Source organism: Melitaea cinxia, chromosome 9, assembly GCF_905220565.1.
Source record: "Melitaea cinxia chromosome 9, ilMelCinx1.1, whole genome shotgun sequence".
NCBI classification, from domain to species: domain Eukaryota; kingdom Metazoa; phylum Arthropoda; class Insecta; order Lepidoptera; family Nymphalidae; genus Melitaea; species Melitaea cinxia.
In genome coordinates, this window is record NC_059402.1 from 6826466 (window position 1) to 6845803 (window position 19338).

Here is a 19338-nt window from a genome sequence, read left to right on the forward strand (position 1 = left end):
GGTAATTTTAAAATTAATCAGAAACGTCTTACTACAATTTTGTTGTAATATTAGTATTTCAAAATTACTTGATTACGATCACAAATTGCCGTGTAGATAAATCGTATTAATTTTTAGTACAGTAAATTTACTATTATGATATGTAACGTTTATTACTTTTGATGAGTGACTGTGCTGTGTAGAGTGCGCTGCAAGGCTAGTCACTGCCTCTTACTTTAAAGGCAGCCTCAAATTACCGTCCATAAATAATTCAAGTATAATCTTGAAGGTTTGGGAACGCTCATTACATTGTACCGCTCCCGGTAGATTCGTGTACGATAACAATTAGAACGTAGGTTTAATTAGTTAATAATAGGCAGCATTCGAGCGCATATTGTTCTGCCTCGGGTAGTCAATTACTTTCAAAATGAATAGTCACTTCATAGGAAACAAAATTTATTTCATTATTTACACTATAAATCTGTAAAAATCGGTTACTCTTATTCTAGCCAATAACATCTACACTATATACATTTAAAAGCATCTTTTTGAATTTAAATAATCGTAAAGGACAAATAACTTAATTTTAGTCGCAATGAGTATTTTACAATAATTATAAAATAGTTTACAGTTTTGTACATAAAAATGCAAAGTTGTTTTGTACTAACGTCGCTATGATTTTATGAAAACGATATTCTTCAAAGCCGAAACTCAAATAATATTTGGAAAGTGAGAAACTTCTTTTTCGTGCAGAAAGTATATGAATATAAAAAATACGACTAACAAAAACTTAACATACCTACATTGACTTATGATTCAAATCTATTTTAAAGTAATGGTAACACAAAATGCCAAAATATTAACTACTTGGCATTAAAATATCATGAATAATGAAATTTTGTATATGTATTAATAAATATCTTACATTCATAATTATTTAAATAGCATCACTAGTTTGTTGAAAGGCAGTGTCATAAAATTATTTAATTATAAAAATTACACACTATTAAAATTTGATTGTTGAGGAAAACAGGGATAAAGGAATAATAAAATTTTTCATAATGAAGTAGTCTTACTAATAATTATAGCGTTTCGTTGTGTCACCTGATATTTGTTGATATTTACTAATTTTTAACTATATTAACAATTTGATGTATCGAGTTAATTAAAGTATTTTTTTTTAATATCTATTATTCTGTCACTATTTTATTACCATGTGTAAGGTGGAATTTATAGTGTTATAAGTAACTATCCGAAGTTTTCGAAATGGTGTATAAAGTAGGGTAGTCGTCTCGTACGGTTGACTTGTTCGCACGCCGACATGATGGATTTGGTGAGCGGCCGTGGTCCACACGAGAACACGCCGATTTTTGACACCTGAATAACAAAAAAAAAAAAAAAAATAATATGTGGATACAATGTTGTACCCAACGTCTTTCTACGAACTAATTCGTTTGATGTTTTTGATTTTTTATAGGTACCAAGTATTTCGCGTGAATTTTTATAGCATAAAATCTTTCTAAATTTAAATTTTAACAAATATTATGAATAAAGGATTCATTGGACAGATTACAGGCACAAAAGAACTCTTAATTTTTTTAGGAATTGATTGATTAATAAACTAAATTAATTACTGATTCACAATACCCTACTCCGCTAAAGATAAGAAATTAACAGTTAAACTGTTACATTAAAAATACAAAGTAGAAAAATCGCAAATAAGTTGTACAAATATGTTAGCGACATCTAGTGCCCACATCGACACTCGATCGGATGCTAGCGTACAATTTATCAGAAATACAATTATGTATATATACAATAATATGTATACAAAATACCTATTTATGTTATATAGTTTAACAGATTATAATAATTCATAAATATAAATAAAATTATAGTAATATAATAATGGAATATTTCTTAACAATTGATGTATTGAGTAATTAACATTAATGTAATTAAAAATAGATATAACATTTTAATAATGTAAATGACTCTTGTCATAAAATGTGTTTGACGGTAAGATTAATAATCAATAATAAAATGTTATATAAACCGATTCTAAGCCCTAGAAGACTGATTTGCATTTGTGAACTTAGTGATCTGGTTATTACGTAGAATCTCTGTGAAATCGCTGAATATAATTTATAAAAGTAAAGATTGCTTCTAATTTATTTGGATCGTCACAAACATTATGTAATGTTTAAAGCATAAATTACAAATTAATGATATTGCAGATGGTTCTTATTTATGTCCTTCTGTTGGGACTTACGACAGATGACATGCTCACGATTGGGTATACATTATTGCCTCCGAATAGAAAGGCAAATGAAAACACTTTATTATATATATCGAATCAGGTTATATCAAAATGCACTATGAGAGGATCTTATTACTTTAACATCATCGTCATTACTAGTCAATAGGTTAAGTTATTGCAGTGTACAAATAGTTATATAATATAATTATGGTTCACTAGATATGTGTAGGTTATATTAGGTACTGTTAAGTTTTTGCGTTAATAGGCAAAATGAAAGGCACTTACATAACTGTGTTTTTTCTGGACGAATTTAAGGAAGGACGACATGTCAGGACGTCCGAAATGGTTAACTGCTTTTAGTCCCGTGAACATAGAAGTTCGGGATAACCTTTGGAAGTGGTTTTCGCAGATATACTGAAACAATTTTATGTAAATTTGTAATAACTTTATCGAAATATTTAGATAGACATTAATACATGAAATTGTAAAATTCGATAAAATATTTGTTATATTTACCAGCATCGTAGTCCTGAGATCGAACTTGTGGAAGAACTGGGTTATGAATATGTGTATTTCCAGAACATTCGTGACGTCTTTTCTTTCTACATCCCTTAGAACATCGATGAACCACTCAAAGTGCTTGTGTGAAGGACAAATCCATAAGAAGTATACCTACGATAATTTCTTTTATTAATTAAGGTATACTATAAAATAAGCTATATAATGTATATATGTATGCTATATATGTATATGTGTAATAATGTATGTCTACATACCTTTTTGCAAGCAACTCCTGAATATCTATTAGTAGATGTTCCAAAAACTAGATCGTTTAGAATTGAGGCATAAGGAGTTACACCAATACCTCCACCGACCATAACTGCAACTTCGAATTTGTACCAGTCTTGGTTACCTCCTCCGAATGGACCTTGAATTCTATAATATAAAATAAAGAATTTAATTAAATCAGCAATAAAATGAAATTATGAAATGAATAATGAAATGACATCAGTATATTGAAACGTAATGTATGAAATTTTGACCAAACTTGTTTTTACCTAATTTTTGGCTGGTTTTCTGGATTATAGTTGCAAGGATCAAAGTAATTTCGAAGTTTCCAAGTCCAAGGTCCTTGTGCTTTTATATGGCATGACAGAAAGTTCTCGTGCGGTGCTGATGTTAATGTAAAGGAATGGAACTCTTCCTTCTTAAATGCTGTGCAAGCCAGCCGAACCCATTGACCTAAATAAGGTAAAAATATTAAGAATATTTTATTTTTATTAGAGATCATTTTTCTTTTCGTTTTTGTTTACCTGACAAATATTTTAAATTGGGTGGTCTATAGAATTTTATTTTTATGACGTCAGATGGCAACATTTCCGTTTCTAGCACATCTAAAGCCAGATATTTCGTGCGTAATGAAACAACCTGAAAATATAGAAAATAATATTGATTGCCTAAGTTGTCTGGAAAAGACCGATTTTCATATAATAGTTAGAGTTCTGTGTTAGAGTATAATGAACATTGTAATTTAATAATACTATGTGTAATATAAAACTATATATGACATTAAAAAAGAAAATATAGGAAGTTTTAAATAAAAAAACGAAAACATTTTTTTGTAATTTGTTAACCTTGTCCAAAATGTAAATAATGGCTGGTCCGAGGAAGAATATCCAGAACCTCGGCGCGCCGGTTAGCCGCGCGAGGCCGTGCACGAGGCAAAGCGCGTAGAGCGCGACGTGCAGCGAGTGCGCGCGCCAGAACCACGGATACGCGCGCTTGCGGATGACGGGGTGTGCGAATATGAATATTATGCACATTATTATGAATAGCAGGACGCCTGTTACACCTGAAATGTTCGTAATTATAAAATTTTCTGCCAAAGTTATATGACAACATTGCTATTATATAATATTTTGGTAATCTGTAAAATTATAGATTCTATTAACTTTTTTTTTTGTTACCACTCTTCTGTCATAGGCCTGTATAAATTAAGGCTGAAAAGCAGCTCGCTTTCTAGTATTAGTAAACACCATAAATGAGAAACAGTTGAAAAAACAGTGGACTTCTGATATTATACTGTATTAAAAATTATTGCATTGCTTCGTTAAAAATTGGTTATAAGACTAATAAGTAATAAATAAAAGCACTAATAAATGTTCAATTGCTTTAATGTAGATTGACGTAATCAAAAAATATAATCACCTGTTATAGTTTGAAAGACCCAATATGTTATTCCAGGTCTAAAATCTGAGGTGAAATGAACTTCTTTCGTCAAACAGCGTAAGTTCTCTACAGGTTGCGTGGAAACGTGATAGAAGTTCACCATGTGGCCCGCTGTGTGAAGAAGGGAAAAAAAGAGTGCCGTACAGGCAACTATTTTGTGGAATTGGATACTTGAATCCAATGGTATATACTGTTGGATGCTGAATTCCTGTAACATTAACATTTTGAAGTTAGGTAATAAGAAAAAGTATATGTTAAGCCAAGGTTTAATATAAAATTATGAATATACCTTTAACTTCGTCAATAAGTTTCTTGACATTGTTAAAAGAAGAAGACTGTAGCAGAAAGACAATGAAGCTGCTGATCCTCGAGTTATTGCGATTCCAACACCCATAATATGTCTTAAGTCTAAATGTTCAGACATGAAAGAATAATGCGCAAATCTTTCAACAAATAAACCTATTGTTACAACGTAGAAAACAAATAGGTAAAATATATTTTGTCGGTTTTCTTCCAAAAAAGTTGTCATATAATCCCATTTCAATAAGAACCAATTTCTGAAATATATCCAAAGTTGGGTTTAAGAAATAAATATGCGTAAAAATATATTAGTAAATAATAATTGTAATTCATTGTTCTCTAGTGTCTCACCTTCTCTGTTCCATCGAAGGCTCTATATGAAAACTGGTCATTCTAGCAACATTTGTAGATGTATCCAAAAAGTTTTGTTTAGCACCTTTACAATCCAAGCCAATTGCAACAAACTCTCCTTTATATTCTTTCATCATTAGTTTGAAGTCCGAATACGTAAGATGTTCTTTATGCTGAAGACCAGCATCCTATAACAACAATTAGATTCAAGCTATTTTTTTTGAAAAAGTTGAAAATAGTCATAATAATTTTTATTTCAATTTTTCAACGACTCCAAAAAATACTTACGGAGAACATGCCATCAATAAGTTCAGTGACATGTTCATCTCTTAAGGAAGTAGTTCTCGCAATCTCCACTAAAGAACGCAACATTTCACTTAATTCACCTTTGTCGATTACTCCATTTCTATCATTATCGCACATATCAAATATAATCCGAAGTTTGTCATCTGTCGCTCCACGGGAAAATAATACAACAGTGTCAAGAAACTCCTGTAAAAAGATAAATAATATAAAAAGCTTAAGTAATTCGTTTCAATTTAAACAAAATATAGGAACATTGAAATTTATTTCATACCTGAAAAGATATTCTTCCATCACCATCTTTGTCAACAATGTTAAACATTTTCTTTACAAACACTGCATCTGACTTCATTCCAAGAGCACTTGCAAATTCACTTTTGGATAGAGATGTTCTCATAACTATAGACTGTAAAGAAACAATACTTATGGAAACTTCTATTATGTGATAATCGAAATTATTTGTGATAGAAAGTAACAATAAATATTAAAAAAAAAAAACGTAAATTTACCTCCGGATCCGAATCTTCAGATCTTCGTCTCTTTTCACCAGGTGCAAGACCAAAAGTGATAGCATATGCTTCTCTGAAGAAATGTTCAAGTTTTCTTTGACGCCGTTCTCTTGTTTCTGCAGATGCTAAGATATGGTCTCGATGTCCCTAAATAACCGAAAGAAAAAGCTTTATTAATATATTTTGAAAGTTTGAAAAATAAGTTATATATTATTATTATCTTTTAGATATATATTCTTACCTGTGTGAGATTTAGTGCCTTTTTGTGTTGTGAAAGAAAAGCATCTAATTTAACAAGAAATTTCCGACGTGAAGCAAAGGAATCCATTTCCAGGACGAGATCGTGCTCACGCTGTACTCTTATCAAAACGAGAGGGCGCTTATTTGTACGGCTTTCCTACAAAAATATAATGTAAGTAATTATAAAAATTACGAAATAAAAAAACAATAAGATTTAAAACAATATAAAGCAATAACGGAATAATATGTATACCTATGTACAGATTTTGGATATGTATAAAATTTATTGAAAACTTACTTGGCTTTCTAATACAGTAAGTTGGTCGGTATGTTCTAATGGTACAGTACGTAACTTATCACCTTTGCGATCAGTTACATGAAGCGCAGATTCTGGACCGAGTCTTAGCTTTACTTGCCTCTTGTGGGATGCGTGTACCCATTCTCTACATACCATTTTATCAACAGAACCTTAAAGAGATATTAACAAGAGTTAGAATGAGATTTTTTATGACTTTTTTTCAGTTCCTATATTATCAAACATACTTTTACCTTTTTGTTCAGCATTTTTCAAATGTTCTTGCTGTATTTTAAGACGACGTCGACGACTGTTCTGTAGTTTTACAACGCCATATCCCGCGCCCGCGCAGAGTATTGGCACGAATGTGAGAATTAAACATGTGTAAATGTATGCAAACTCATTTCCCTAAAAATATAACAAGTAACTAATTATTCAATGCTTACAAGACAGAAAATGAATTTTCGATTGTATTAAAGTAACTAACTTCAAAGTAGTCGTAACCCTTTAGGTATTTGCATGGTGGTAGTTTAGAAGCATTTAATTGATACGGTTGACGGCACGGATCTCCTTCTGACCAGTGGAAAACGTCTTTTTGGATATCATTAGGACCAATTGCTGTACTATTTACAATAACATCCCATAGAGTTATACGACGTAGATCTTCGATTTCTTCTCGAGTAAATATTCTGAAAATTGTTAAGATTATTAATATGATATGAAAAATAATATTGATAAATAGTTAATTATAGTATTATTTTAACTTACCCATTCCCTTCGTTTTCAAACCAAAATCTGTCACCGTCTCGTATTCTTGTAAATTGGTCTATTATGATAGCTCTAAACAATTCTCCTGGATGTCCAGTTGATTCAAGCATTCCACCTTAAAAATATTTTATTAGTTAAATGAATAAAATAATTTTAATTCAAATCAAGGGAATACAAAATTACTCTCTTACCAATATAAACATCGATATTGTCAAGTCTTCCTTCATAAATTTGGATTAACTTTTGAAGTAAATCAGGATTGTTTTCAAAAAGTTGTGGATTGATTTCATTGAAGGTTTTGATTTTATGTAGACCAAAGTATTCTCTGTAATTAATAATAATTACAAATAAACATACGATAATATGATATGATGACGCCGCGTTGGCTCAACGATTACAGCCATGGATTGTACCTGTTGCTCTGGCGGTTGCGAGCTCGATCCCCGCACATTACTAACATTTGTATTGGTCATAAAAGGTGTTTACCGTGGTCTGGGTGTTTGTGCAGTCCATGTAGGTCTCCCCACCGAGCCTCGGAGAGCACGTTAAGCCAGCAGTCCCGATTGTTATCATGTACACCTGATAGCGATCGTTACTCATAGTAGGGAATATATCCGCCAACCCGTATTGGAGCAGCTTGGTGGATTAAGCTCTGATCCTTCTCCTACATGGGTAAAGAGGCCTATGCCCAGTAGTGGGATATTACAGGCTGAAGCGTATACGATAATATTGTAAATATAGCCTACTAGCTGTGCCCGCGGCTTCGCCCGCGTTGAATTTTAGTGTGTCACAAAGTTTTCCCGGAAAACTTCCAGTAAACTCTCATCAAAATCGGCTTAGCCGTTCCGCAAACCTTTCTCTTGAAGCCCGCTCTCCATTGGTGAAAGATCACAAATGCTTTTGGGAACTTTGTTTTATAATACACTAACTGTTGCCCGCGACTACGTCCGCGTGGTTATGAAGATATGTATTACTATTAAGATGCTTAACGCAAATTATTTTTTTATTTCTGTCACTTGAAATGCTTATCAGACTGAGTAACTTTTTAAAAGACACAATTTAGTATAATTTAATAGTTATTTTATAATACCTCTCTATACACCACATTTTTAGTTTTATTTTCAGGCTGCAGTATAAATAACCTATCAGGCGAACTTATAGCTGCTGTATATGTTTCATACAAACTATCAACCCCAATTAAACCACCTTAGCGGTGGAATATCGCAGTCCGTTCTTAGCGGACGTCGGCTAACTATAATCTACCTCCCTGCCAAATTTCATCTTTGTACATCCTGGATGGATGGACCGTCCAGCGGTTTTTGAGTTCTCGTGATGAGTGAGTCAGTGACCTTTCTCTTTTATACATATAGATTACAATGCATTATTTGGACACCTCCTCACCATTTATAGAGCACACATTTTAAATTTCAAGTCTCTTACTTCAAAAACATAGGACTTTCATACAAATTTCCAACCCCCGTTTTACCCCTTACCCCTTAGGGGTACGACCTATAAGGAACCTACCTGCCAAATGTTAAGTTTGTATCTGTTATAGTTTCGGAGATTTCGTGATGAATGAATCAACCTACGATCCCCCGTTTTAACCCCAAAAGGGAGTAGGTTTCTAAAGGTACATTATTTGGACACCTCCTTACCATCTATAGAGCACACATTTTAAAATTCAACTCTCTTACTTCAAAAACATAGCACTTTTATACAAACTTCCAACCCCCGTTTTATTCCCTTAGGGGTCGAGTTTCGTAAAATCCGTTCTCAATAGATGTTTACGCCCTATAAGGAACATATTTGCCAAATTTCAAGTTAATAGCTGTTATAGTTTCGGAGATTTCGTGATGAGTGACTCAACCTACCATCCCTCGTTTTAACCCCAAAAGGGAGTTGATTTCTAAAGTTTCATTATTTGGACACCTTCTCACCATCTATAGAGCATACATTTTAAATTTCAAGTCTCTTACTTCAAAAACATAGGACTTTTATACAAACTTTCAACCCCCGTTTTATTCCCTTAGGGGTCGAATTTCGTAAAATTCGTTCTTAGCGGATGTTTACACCCTATAAAGAACCTACTTACCAAATTTCAAGTTTGTAAGCATTATAGTTTCGGAGATTTCGTGATTAGTGAGTCAACGTAACATCCCCCGTTTTAACCCCAAAAAGGAGTTGATTTCTAAAGATACATTATTTTGACACCTTCTCACCATATATAGAGCATACATTTTAAATTTCAAGTCTCTTACTTCATAACTTCATAGGCATAGGACTTTTATACAAACTTCCAACCCCCAATTTACCCTCTTAGGGGTCGAGTTTCGTAAAATCCATTCTTAACAGTAATTTACGCTCTATAAGGAGCCTACCTGCTAAATTTCATGTTTGTAGGTGTTATAGTTTCGGAGATTTCGTGATCAGTGAGTCAACCTACGATCCCCCGTTTTAACCCCAAAAATGGGTTGATTTGTAAAGATACATTATTTGGATACCTTTTTACTATCTATACATACATTTTAAATTTCAAATCTCTTACTTCAAAAACATAGGACATTCATACAAAGTTCCAACCCCCGTTTTACCCCTTTAAGGGTCGAGTTACGTTAAATCAGTTCTTAGCATATGACTACGCTTTATATGGAACCTACCTACCAAATGTCAAATTTGTAGCTGTTATAGTTTCGGAGATTTCGTGATGAGTGGGTCAACGTAACATCCCCCGTTTTAACACCAAAAGGGAGTTGATTTCTAAGAAACATTATTTGGGCACCTTGTTACCATCTATAGAGCATACATTTTAAATTTCAAGTCTCTTACTTCAAAAACATGGGACTTTCATACAAACTTCCAACCCCCGTTTTACCCCCTTAGGGGTCGAGTTTCGTCAAATCCATTCTTAGCAATAGATTACGCCTTATAAGGAGCCTACCTGCTAAATTTCAAGTTTGTAAGCATTATAGTTTCGGAGATTTCGTGATTAGTGAGTCAACGTAACATCCCCCGTTTTAACCCCAAAAGGGAGTTGATTTCTAAAGATACATTATTTGAACACCTTGTTACCATCTATAGAGCATACATTTTAAATTTCAAGTCTCTTACGTCAAAAACATGGGACTCTCATACAAACTTTCAACCCCCATTTTACCCCCTTAGGGGTTGAGTTTCGTAAAATCCGTTCTTAGCGGATGTCTACTTCCTATAAGGAGCCTACCTGCCAAATTTCAAGTTTGTAGGTGTTATAGTTTCGGAGATTTCGTGATGAATGACCTTTCGCGTTTATATATATTATAGATTATATTTTATGATGTAATAATTTACCTGGCCGTATTGTAATCTGGCAAGCCGTTGTCCCGCCCTCTCATAATGTTCAAAGCACCAAGATCTCTTCGTGAGAACTCCATGGGTCCAAAGAGATTATCTCTCACATCTGAGCAGAGGAGTGCGTCCTCACGCTCCGACAATTGGGAAGCCATGCCCATTAGAACCTCTTCTATTGGTATTTGTGACATTACATCCTTGAAACAATAAAATATCTTGTTATTTTTTGAAACAGTTAGAAATCCGTTTTTTAGAGATGATATTTGAGCAAATGTATAGCTATATTATTTTGTTATAATATTAGGTATACTCTCATGTATTATTTTAGGTCAAGGGAATATCTCAATAACGAACTGAGAAGTACTAAAAAGTAATTGTTTAACTGAAATCAATTTCAAAAGTCACGAAAAGCATTACATTTTATTACATCTTTAGTTTATATTAAATAGAAATCCAAACAGAGAATAAAATTTTACGATAATTTTCGTTCATATTTCTGTGACAATAAACCAAGGCCACTTTTATTAATATTGAAAAATTTGTTAAATTTTTTATTATGAAACTGCTAATCTAAAATCTTATTTGTATTAAATTACTATGAATATTGCACACCCATAATTGTACAATGTAGTCGATTGTTAATTAATAATAGAAGCCATAAATAACATTATTAGTTAATAACATAATAAAGTATGAAGTAATTTTATATCAGTTATCTATGCGCTTAGCTTAACACATTTGGTGACACTGAATTTAAATAGTTTTTTTAACGTATTAATGTTCGTAACGTAGTTACGTAGGTAGGTATAGTTTTGGCGACGAAACGTGTAGTTGTATGTAGTTACACATTAAAAAGTATATTTTATAAACTTATGCACAGTTTTATAATAAATTCTAAGTGTTTCAGTTACTTACATTTCCATCCCACCAAGTCTGACACAGCCTAATTGCATCATGACCACCAGGCGCCCGGCCGTATCTACAATTTCTGTCTCTTAGTAATATGGCCGGTGGCACCAATGTATGTCCGAATCGGAAAGCAGCCACTGCAAAGGCGTGCGTGACTCCTGGGGCTACTTCGGCACGGTAACCAGAGTATGGTGGGATCGGTACGCCTAAGAAAGCTGGGACGTACTCGTATAATATGATATTCTGGAATGTATATTATTTTCATCAAAACCCTCTTACCTTAAAGTTTTATAGATTTAAGATTGTTTTAATAATATTTTAATTCATTTTTTTTATAATAATTAACATTTTTCGAGTAATATGATCCTGTTAAATAGATGCTTTAGCTAAAGCACCAAGAAATTTAGTTAAGTAACTAAAAATATTTATTATATTTAATATTTATTTATTTCAAATATTTGCTACATAACAAAAACAAAATGTAACGATAATAACTACATTAGTATAAGACTGTGTCGCAGTCATTAACGCCCTCCTCACAAAGCATCGTATCACAAAGATGACCAAATGTTACAAAATATAAACACAAGCACAAAGAAACCAGGAAAAATACAGATCAATCAAGAAATATAACAACAATATTAGTTTTAAGAAACACACTGGTCATGCATATTAATTAAAATCTATACAAATAACAATGAATGAATGACATTGGATATTTTTTTTATACCCATGGAAAACAATATGGAAGTACAACGTTCGCGGTTTCGCTAGTATCTTATAATTTACTTTACCTGTAAACTAGCAATAACGATTCTTCTCGCTCGCTGAAACAGCTGTTCATCGCTCCAGTCCGGATGCTGGCGATGCACGCGCGCCGCTACAACGTTGTGCCAACGCATCAGCAGAATCCCAAATGTTACCATCGCTGGGTTTTGATTTGTACGCGGATCACCTAGCACTAAGGAGCAGTCACACGACAATGAGTTTATATGATATATGAGAATCGGCTGGCAATATAATTTATGATAGAAGATTTTCTGCCCTTTATACATTTTTTGTCTTTCTTCCATATTTTTTCTGTATAGAATCTATTCTTTGGTTGTAGAACAAGGTATAAAAAAAGATTTTATATCTTTGGCTATTAAATCAATTTGAATAAAGATAAAATAATATAATGTATATAAGTATTTGCTCGCAAACGAAAAAAAAACGACTTCTATTACATCGACAAGTAACACAACGTAGATCGACGAAAAAAGAGCCAAGTAATTACGCGTTATCAAAGATTACTACAAAAAGTAGTTATCTGATCTCGATAAAATTTTAATGTGACAGACAACATGATAAACATCAGCTTTCGATTAAATTAAAAATCATCAAAATCGGTACACCCAGTAAAAAGTTATGCGGATTTTCGAGAGTTACACTCGATTTCTCGGTTTTCTTATCATGCTACCAAATTAGGGATATCTCCTTTCCAACAAAAATAGAATTATCAAAATCGGTACATCCAGTAAAACGTTATGTTGTTATACAACGTAGGTCGACGAAAAAAGCGTCAAGTAAAAACGCATTATTAGATATAACTCGAAAAGTAGTTGTTAGATCTCAAATAAATTTAAATGGGACCAAATGACATACACCACCTTTCGATTAAAAAAAATTTTGTCGAAATCGGTCCACCCAGTCAAAAGTTCTGATGTAACATACATAAAAAAAATACAGTCGAATGGAGAACCTCCTCCTTTTTTGGAAGTCGGTTAAAAACAATTTAGCATGTTTTGTTTGTTATAATCTAAAAGTACTTACAAAAGAGCCTTTCAGGACTGAGCATTCTCATGTAATGAGGAACTGGGTTGTTGAATAGTGGCACACGTTTCGTATTACGTAAGGGCATCCCACCCTCACTTGCCAAGCTCCCATTCTGTAAATAAGCATATTTTATAATATACTTTAAACTAAATATAGCAAAAACTATTTACAGGCGGTACGATTGAAAATTGAATGGTAATAAATTCAGTCGCTGCAGCAAATCAACCGCTTGTCAAATGTATCGGTAATTGGGCAATATATATTCCGAATAGTAAGCGTAAGTACCTACTGCCACAGTTATAATTATAGAGAATATATTTACAATTATTACTTTTTTTTATAGACTTGTTTACTTGTTTTTGATAACAACCAAAGTATGTGTATTGTATTCTAAAGCTTCTGGTTATTTTTACTGCTTCGAATTATATGTAACAATAATTTCTATAAAAGTGTGGAAAGCGTATCTTTTTGTACTATAGTTTTGTAAAATATGTGAGCCTGTGTAATGTTTGGATGTGAGTAAGTATATTGTAGGCATATGAATGTACATAAAGAGGCAGGCGTGGCTGCTGGTGGCACCTGAAATGACCTCATTGCATTCACCCAGGCCTCGCTTGTACTGTACACGAAGCTGCCGTCGATCCAAGATGTTATCTGATTTATCTGAAACAAAATGCAAATTTTAAAACTTATTTTATATCTCTTTTCGCTTGTTATAGTTTCATTTTCACGTAATCATTTTCTTGTTTTAATCTTTGTTTTTTTTCCCACATTCCCTTTAATATAATATTATCTCAACAGTAACTACTTTCTTATTAATGTCATCTTCGCGTAAGCTTTCTTTTTTTTTATATTCATAACTGTAATTTCTTTCGTCACTTGACTTATGTTGTATGTTTATATGATCTACTAATATACTAAATAATGAATATATCATGGTATATGATTTGGTATCGATATAGGTATCAATATATAATTGACGCCGCGTTGCCGTAGCGGTCACAGCCATGGATGCCTGTTGCGCTGGCGGTTGCGGGTTCGATCCCCGCACATGACAAACATTTGTATTGGTCATACAGGTGTTTGCCGTGGTTAAAAAGTTATCATTGTTACAGTTAAGTACTATAAAAAAACTCTAATAAAAGGAATAAATATTTTATATTATAATTTCAAAATATCTTGAAATGAAATAATTTTTGTTGTTGCAAATTAAATGGAGGTACTAAAATATAGGGCATTAAAATTGTACCTTCTGACATTTAAATGTCATGGCGTATTACAAAATAAAAGATTATAATTATAATCGCATATAATATAAGTATCGTTGGCGCAACGGTCACAGCACTGGTTTGTAGCTGTTACGCTGGCGGTTGCGGGTACGATCCCCGCACCTAACAAACATTTGTATTGGCTATACAAATGGTTACACAAATAAGCTGTACAATGGGTGTTTGTGCAGTCCTAGTGGGTCTCCTCACCGTGCTCGGAGAGCACGTTAAGCCGTCGGTCCCGGTTGTTATCATGTACACCTGATAGCGATCGTTACTCATAGTAGGGAATATATCCGCCAACCCGCATTGGAGCAGCGTGGTAGATTAAGCTCTGATCCTTCTCCTACATGGGGAAAGAGGCCTAAGCCTAGTAGTGGGATATTACAGGCTGAAGCGTTTATGATATCGAATAAATAGGTCATATTGTTAAAAAAACAATTATAAACACTTTTTTTTTTGTTTTTTAATAGCCTTTCTAAATACAATTTTATTGATGGTTACAAGAAAATCATTGACCTTACGCTGATAGGCATTATTTTATTATTTATCTAAACTATCTATGGGTAAATACCGCAGCAAATCCAATGACGCGACATCGTCCTCAATCATAAAATAAATAAATATTGGCTTAGTATATTACGAAACAAATGTAATAAGAATTAAATTAGTTTTCAATTAACATTCTATATCGATGCTGTAAGGAATGTGTGAACTTTAAACGTTTATTAAACGTCGGGACTTATTTGAAGCTAATCAATGCTACGTATTCAGATGCAATCTAGGTCAGAAGGTGCCATTGGATTTTATTGCCTAGAATTCGACCTTCGATAAACGGATCAATACTTAGTATATGTATAAATGATGTGTCGATAAATGTTTTAAAAATGTTTTTAAAAATTTCAATTACTTTATAATTTAAAAAATTAGCTTGAAAAAGAAAAATAGGCATCAACTTTGATTTAAGTCATAAATAGAAACACGAGTCATAATGTTATTTGCATCGATGTGCAAAGTGGCTTTACACATCTTAATGCGTTCCGGAAGATTCAGGAGTTTTAGCGCGACAGTGTAACAATCAAGCATCTACCCATTTTCCATTTTCATAAGAAATAGTTTGTAGTCTAAGAATAAAAAAGTGCCTCGTTCTATATATATAATATCCAAACTACAAATTAAAACGAAATTCGTATAGTAATGTCTACATTGTAAATATACAAAACATTATTTTAGCTTGTTTTTTTATTGGCTTCTCGCTTTATTCCGTATTAATTACCACGATAATTATACCGTTTAATCCAATATTAAGTTACCACACAAAGATGCGACAAGGAAATGAATTTCAAATGGATAAAGCAAATATATATATATATATATATATATATATAAGTATATATAATTTTACAGAAAATTTTATTACTTGTTCTCGAGGACTATTAGGGCTTTGTCCGGTTGATCTATCATACGCAGCTCTGTGGAAAGGCATGTACATAGCACCTTCGCAGTTAGGATCGTACATGTGGTCACATTTCTCTACTGGAATGCGATGTTGTTCAATTGGACACCCAGATTCTGAAGCCATCACTATTTCTCCAGTTACTACTTGGCCTGTTGGAAAAGAAATACAGGATTAATAAAAATTATAATGCTTTTTATATCATATGTCTGAACTGAACGGAATCAATTTTTAAAAAATAATCTTTCGTTGTAGTTTTGTACGGACATAAAATAACATAAGTATAAAGACAACAATTTTCTTGTGGTGTCATTTTTTCAAGTTATGTTATGAAAGTTTTGTTTTATGTAACATAATTATTGAAATAGTAAATATATATATAGTTCCTGTATAATGATTTTATTGCGTATGTATTTGCGATATTATTTACCAAAAAATGCAAGTAAAGCTGTCCTGTTAGCGAGTGAAGGCAGTCCATCTTGTCCTCGCATAAATATCTTTGACAGTGTCCTGGCTCCGGGCCTATCGACCCCCGCCATCATATAAACGCCATCCGCATACGACGCAGGTGTCTTTCTTGTAAGTCGACTACCTGGGAAATATAATTAAATTATTAGAGTAAAATAGAGTAGACGTAATTGTGTTTGTTCAATTTAATTCGACAAGTAATTCTACATACACATTGTTAAATTTTATTCAACTTCTCATTAGATCTTGCTCAAATATAAATGAGACCATGCGATAAACGATACAGCCAGGAAAAAGCTAAGCTGCTCCGAACAGGATAGTAACAACCTCTCATGAAAATTGGGGTACGCTATAAATGCATTTCAACATATCCCCTATATTTTTTTTTTTTTTTCAGGCTTTGTGATAAGAGAGATTATATATTTTCTAAGTGGAAAAATAGTCTAGATCCAAAAATTAAATTAGATTATAACAAAATTCGAAATAATATTCATAAACTTTTAGAATACAAAAGAAATAATTATTACGTACAATATATTAATAATAATTTTAGAAACACAAGAAAAATATACAAAATCGTTAACGAAATGTTAGGAAGAATAACACTATCATTAGATATGGCTATACATAGAGCCTTCGATGCACAGGGTATTAATACCAAAGACATGACCGAGAACTTTGCAAGAACATTTGACAGAACAGTTAAAGACATTATTCCAAAATGTAATTTAAAGTTATCTGATTCTATAGCTACACGTAAAACTTTGGACGCAAGTATATTGTTCAAACGAGCATCAGCAAAATGTGTAAATAAAATAATTAAAGAATTAAACCCAAGAAAAGCTCCAGGCTTGGACAATATTAATATTTCCGATATTAAAGTTATAGGCGACAACATTTCTGGTTCAATTTCAGACTTAATTAATCGTAGTGTTGAAAGTGGTCATTACCCGGATGCTCTAAAAATAGGTTGTATAAGACCAATTCATAAAAAAGGTAAAAAGAATGATTACTCAAATTATCGCCCTATAACACTCCTATCTTCCATAGATAAAATTGTTGAAAAATATGTATCAGAACAGATAAATAGTTTCTACACAAAACATAATGTAATCAATCAAAATCAGTTCGGATTTCAGTCGGGTAAAAGCACTTCATTCCTTTTGTCAAGGTTTACCGACGAAGTCAACAAACATCTTAATGACAAAAAAATTGTCTTAGCTCTCTTTATTGATTTCTCCCGTGCTTTTGATACATTGGTACATCGGCAGCTAGTTGACAGATTAGATAATTGTGGAGTACGTGGTCCACTACTGACCTGGTGCAAAAATTACTTCGATAACCGAACCTTTACTGTTAAAGTAGATAATATTTGCAGTAAACATATATCTGTGACTGAGGGTACAGCTCAGGGCTCTGTGCTGGGTCCACTTTTCTTTTTAACCTACGTAAATGATATTAACAACTGTATCACTAATAGTACATGTTACCAGTTCGCGGATGATACATGTCTTGTTATGGCTAATAGAAATCTCGAAGCCGCTATAAGCAGTTTACAAGTCGACCTAGATGCCCTAGCACGATGGTGTCATGACTCTGGTCTAGTGCTCAATGCAAGTAAAACAAGACTACTGATTATTAAGTCTCCATATATTAAACAATGTCCTATAGAAAATTTGATTGCTCATAACCATGACTGTCTTCACGCAAAAAATAAAGCAAATTGTAAATGCCCAACTATAGAGATTACCCAAACACAGAAATATCTTGGACTTACAATAGATAACAAGTTTAACTGGATTCACCATATTGAACTAGTGTGTGACAAACTAAGACAATTTCTTGCAAATATAACAATACTTAAAAATCGTATACCATTCAAATTAAAAATTATGCTTTACCACGCATTAGGAGAATCCTATATACAATATGGAATTAGTAGTTACGGCCGCACGTATAAAACTTACCTCGATAAAATATATAATCTCCAATTAAGAATATTAAAAACAATAGTGTCACCAAAATAAAATGTAAATTTTCCAATAACGAATCAGGGCTCTTTAAGCATTGTAAAATTTTACCAGTACATTCCAAAGTAAATTTTATATTGCTTAAAGAACAATTTTTCAGTATATCATCAAAAAACATTATTGAACATCCTGTATGCACACGGGCGATCACTGAGAGACAACTACGTACACAGCGCGCTAACAATATGTATGGTGAGCGTACAACTGCTTATATTGTGCCTCGACTTATTAACAACCTACCCGTAGATTTATGCAAAAGTATTTCAAATAGAAATATCAAAAATAAATTAAAACAACATTACTTAAATATTTTGAACTAAACATTTACTTACTTAATTGTATTTTATTGTATTATTGTATTTATTTATAATATTACAAATTGTTTTCTTATTTTCTTATTAAAAGAATTTGAACATTGTCTGTAACCGTTATAAATAATGAATGTGTATAATTAGACTAAGATAGCACAGGTTGAAACCTTAGTGGTTTTTTGTTGCTATTTTTTTTAATATTTCGTGTATTACTACTTTTATAAACGATAATTAAATAAATAATAATAATTTAGAAGCAAACTTTTTAGTTTAATCAGTAATAATAATCTATAGCAATAGTAGTATATATTCAAAATTGTATTACATGAAATCAATGATGATTAATTTGTGCGTACAGTATCTATTACCTGCATATACGTTCACTTTACTGAGAGATCATAATCTTGCTACACTATTTACTACCATATTTATATACGATAAGTTACACAAATTATCTTTTTTGTTATATGTACACGTAACGTGTAACAAAACACAAAAAACAAGTGTAATTTCCCAATCA

The 19338-nt window shown here is 32.4% G+C and overlaps 1 protein-coding gene across 1 annotated transcript; it reads right to left on the reverse strand.

The window, feature by feature from the left end:
- Positions 1 to 418: 418 nt before the first annotated feature.
- On the reverse strand, positions 419 to 16566 carry LOC123656610 (dual oxidase). Its single transcript, XM_045592279.1, has 26 exons — positions 16440 to 16566; positions 15974 to 16161; positions 13865 to 13948; positions 13283 to 13397; positions 12265 to 12431; positions 11477 to 11713; positions 10562 to 10758; positions 7426 to 7559; positions 7235 to 7349; positions 6954 to 7155; positions 6721 to 6874; positions 6470 to 6639; positions 6173 to 6328; positions 5932 to 6078; positions 5697 to 5828; positions 5408 to 5611; positions 5120 to 5307; positions 4758 to 5025; positions 4448 to 4676; positions 3874 to 4091; positions 3553 to 3667; positions 3298 to 3481; positions 3016 to 3175; positions 2756 to 2911; positions 2525 to 2653; positions 419 to 1356 (listed from the first exon to the last, which is right to left on the reverse strand). Exons 1-26 carry the CDS (start codon positions 16549 to 16551, stop codon positions 1228 to 1230), a joined length of 4290 nt encoding a protein of 1429 aa, XP_045448235.1. The 5' UTR covers positions 16552 to 16566; the 3' UTR covers positions 419 to 1227.
- Between the last annotated feature and the right edge of the window lie 2772 nt (positions 16567 to 19338).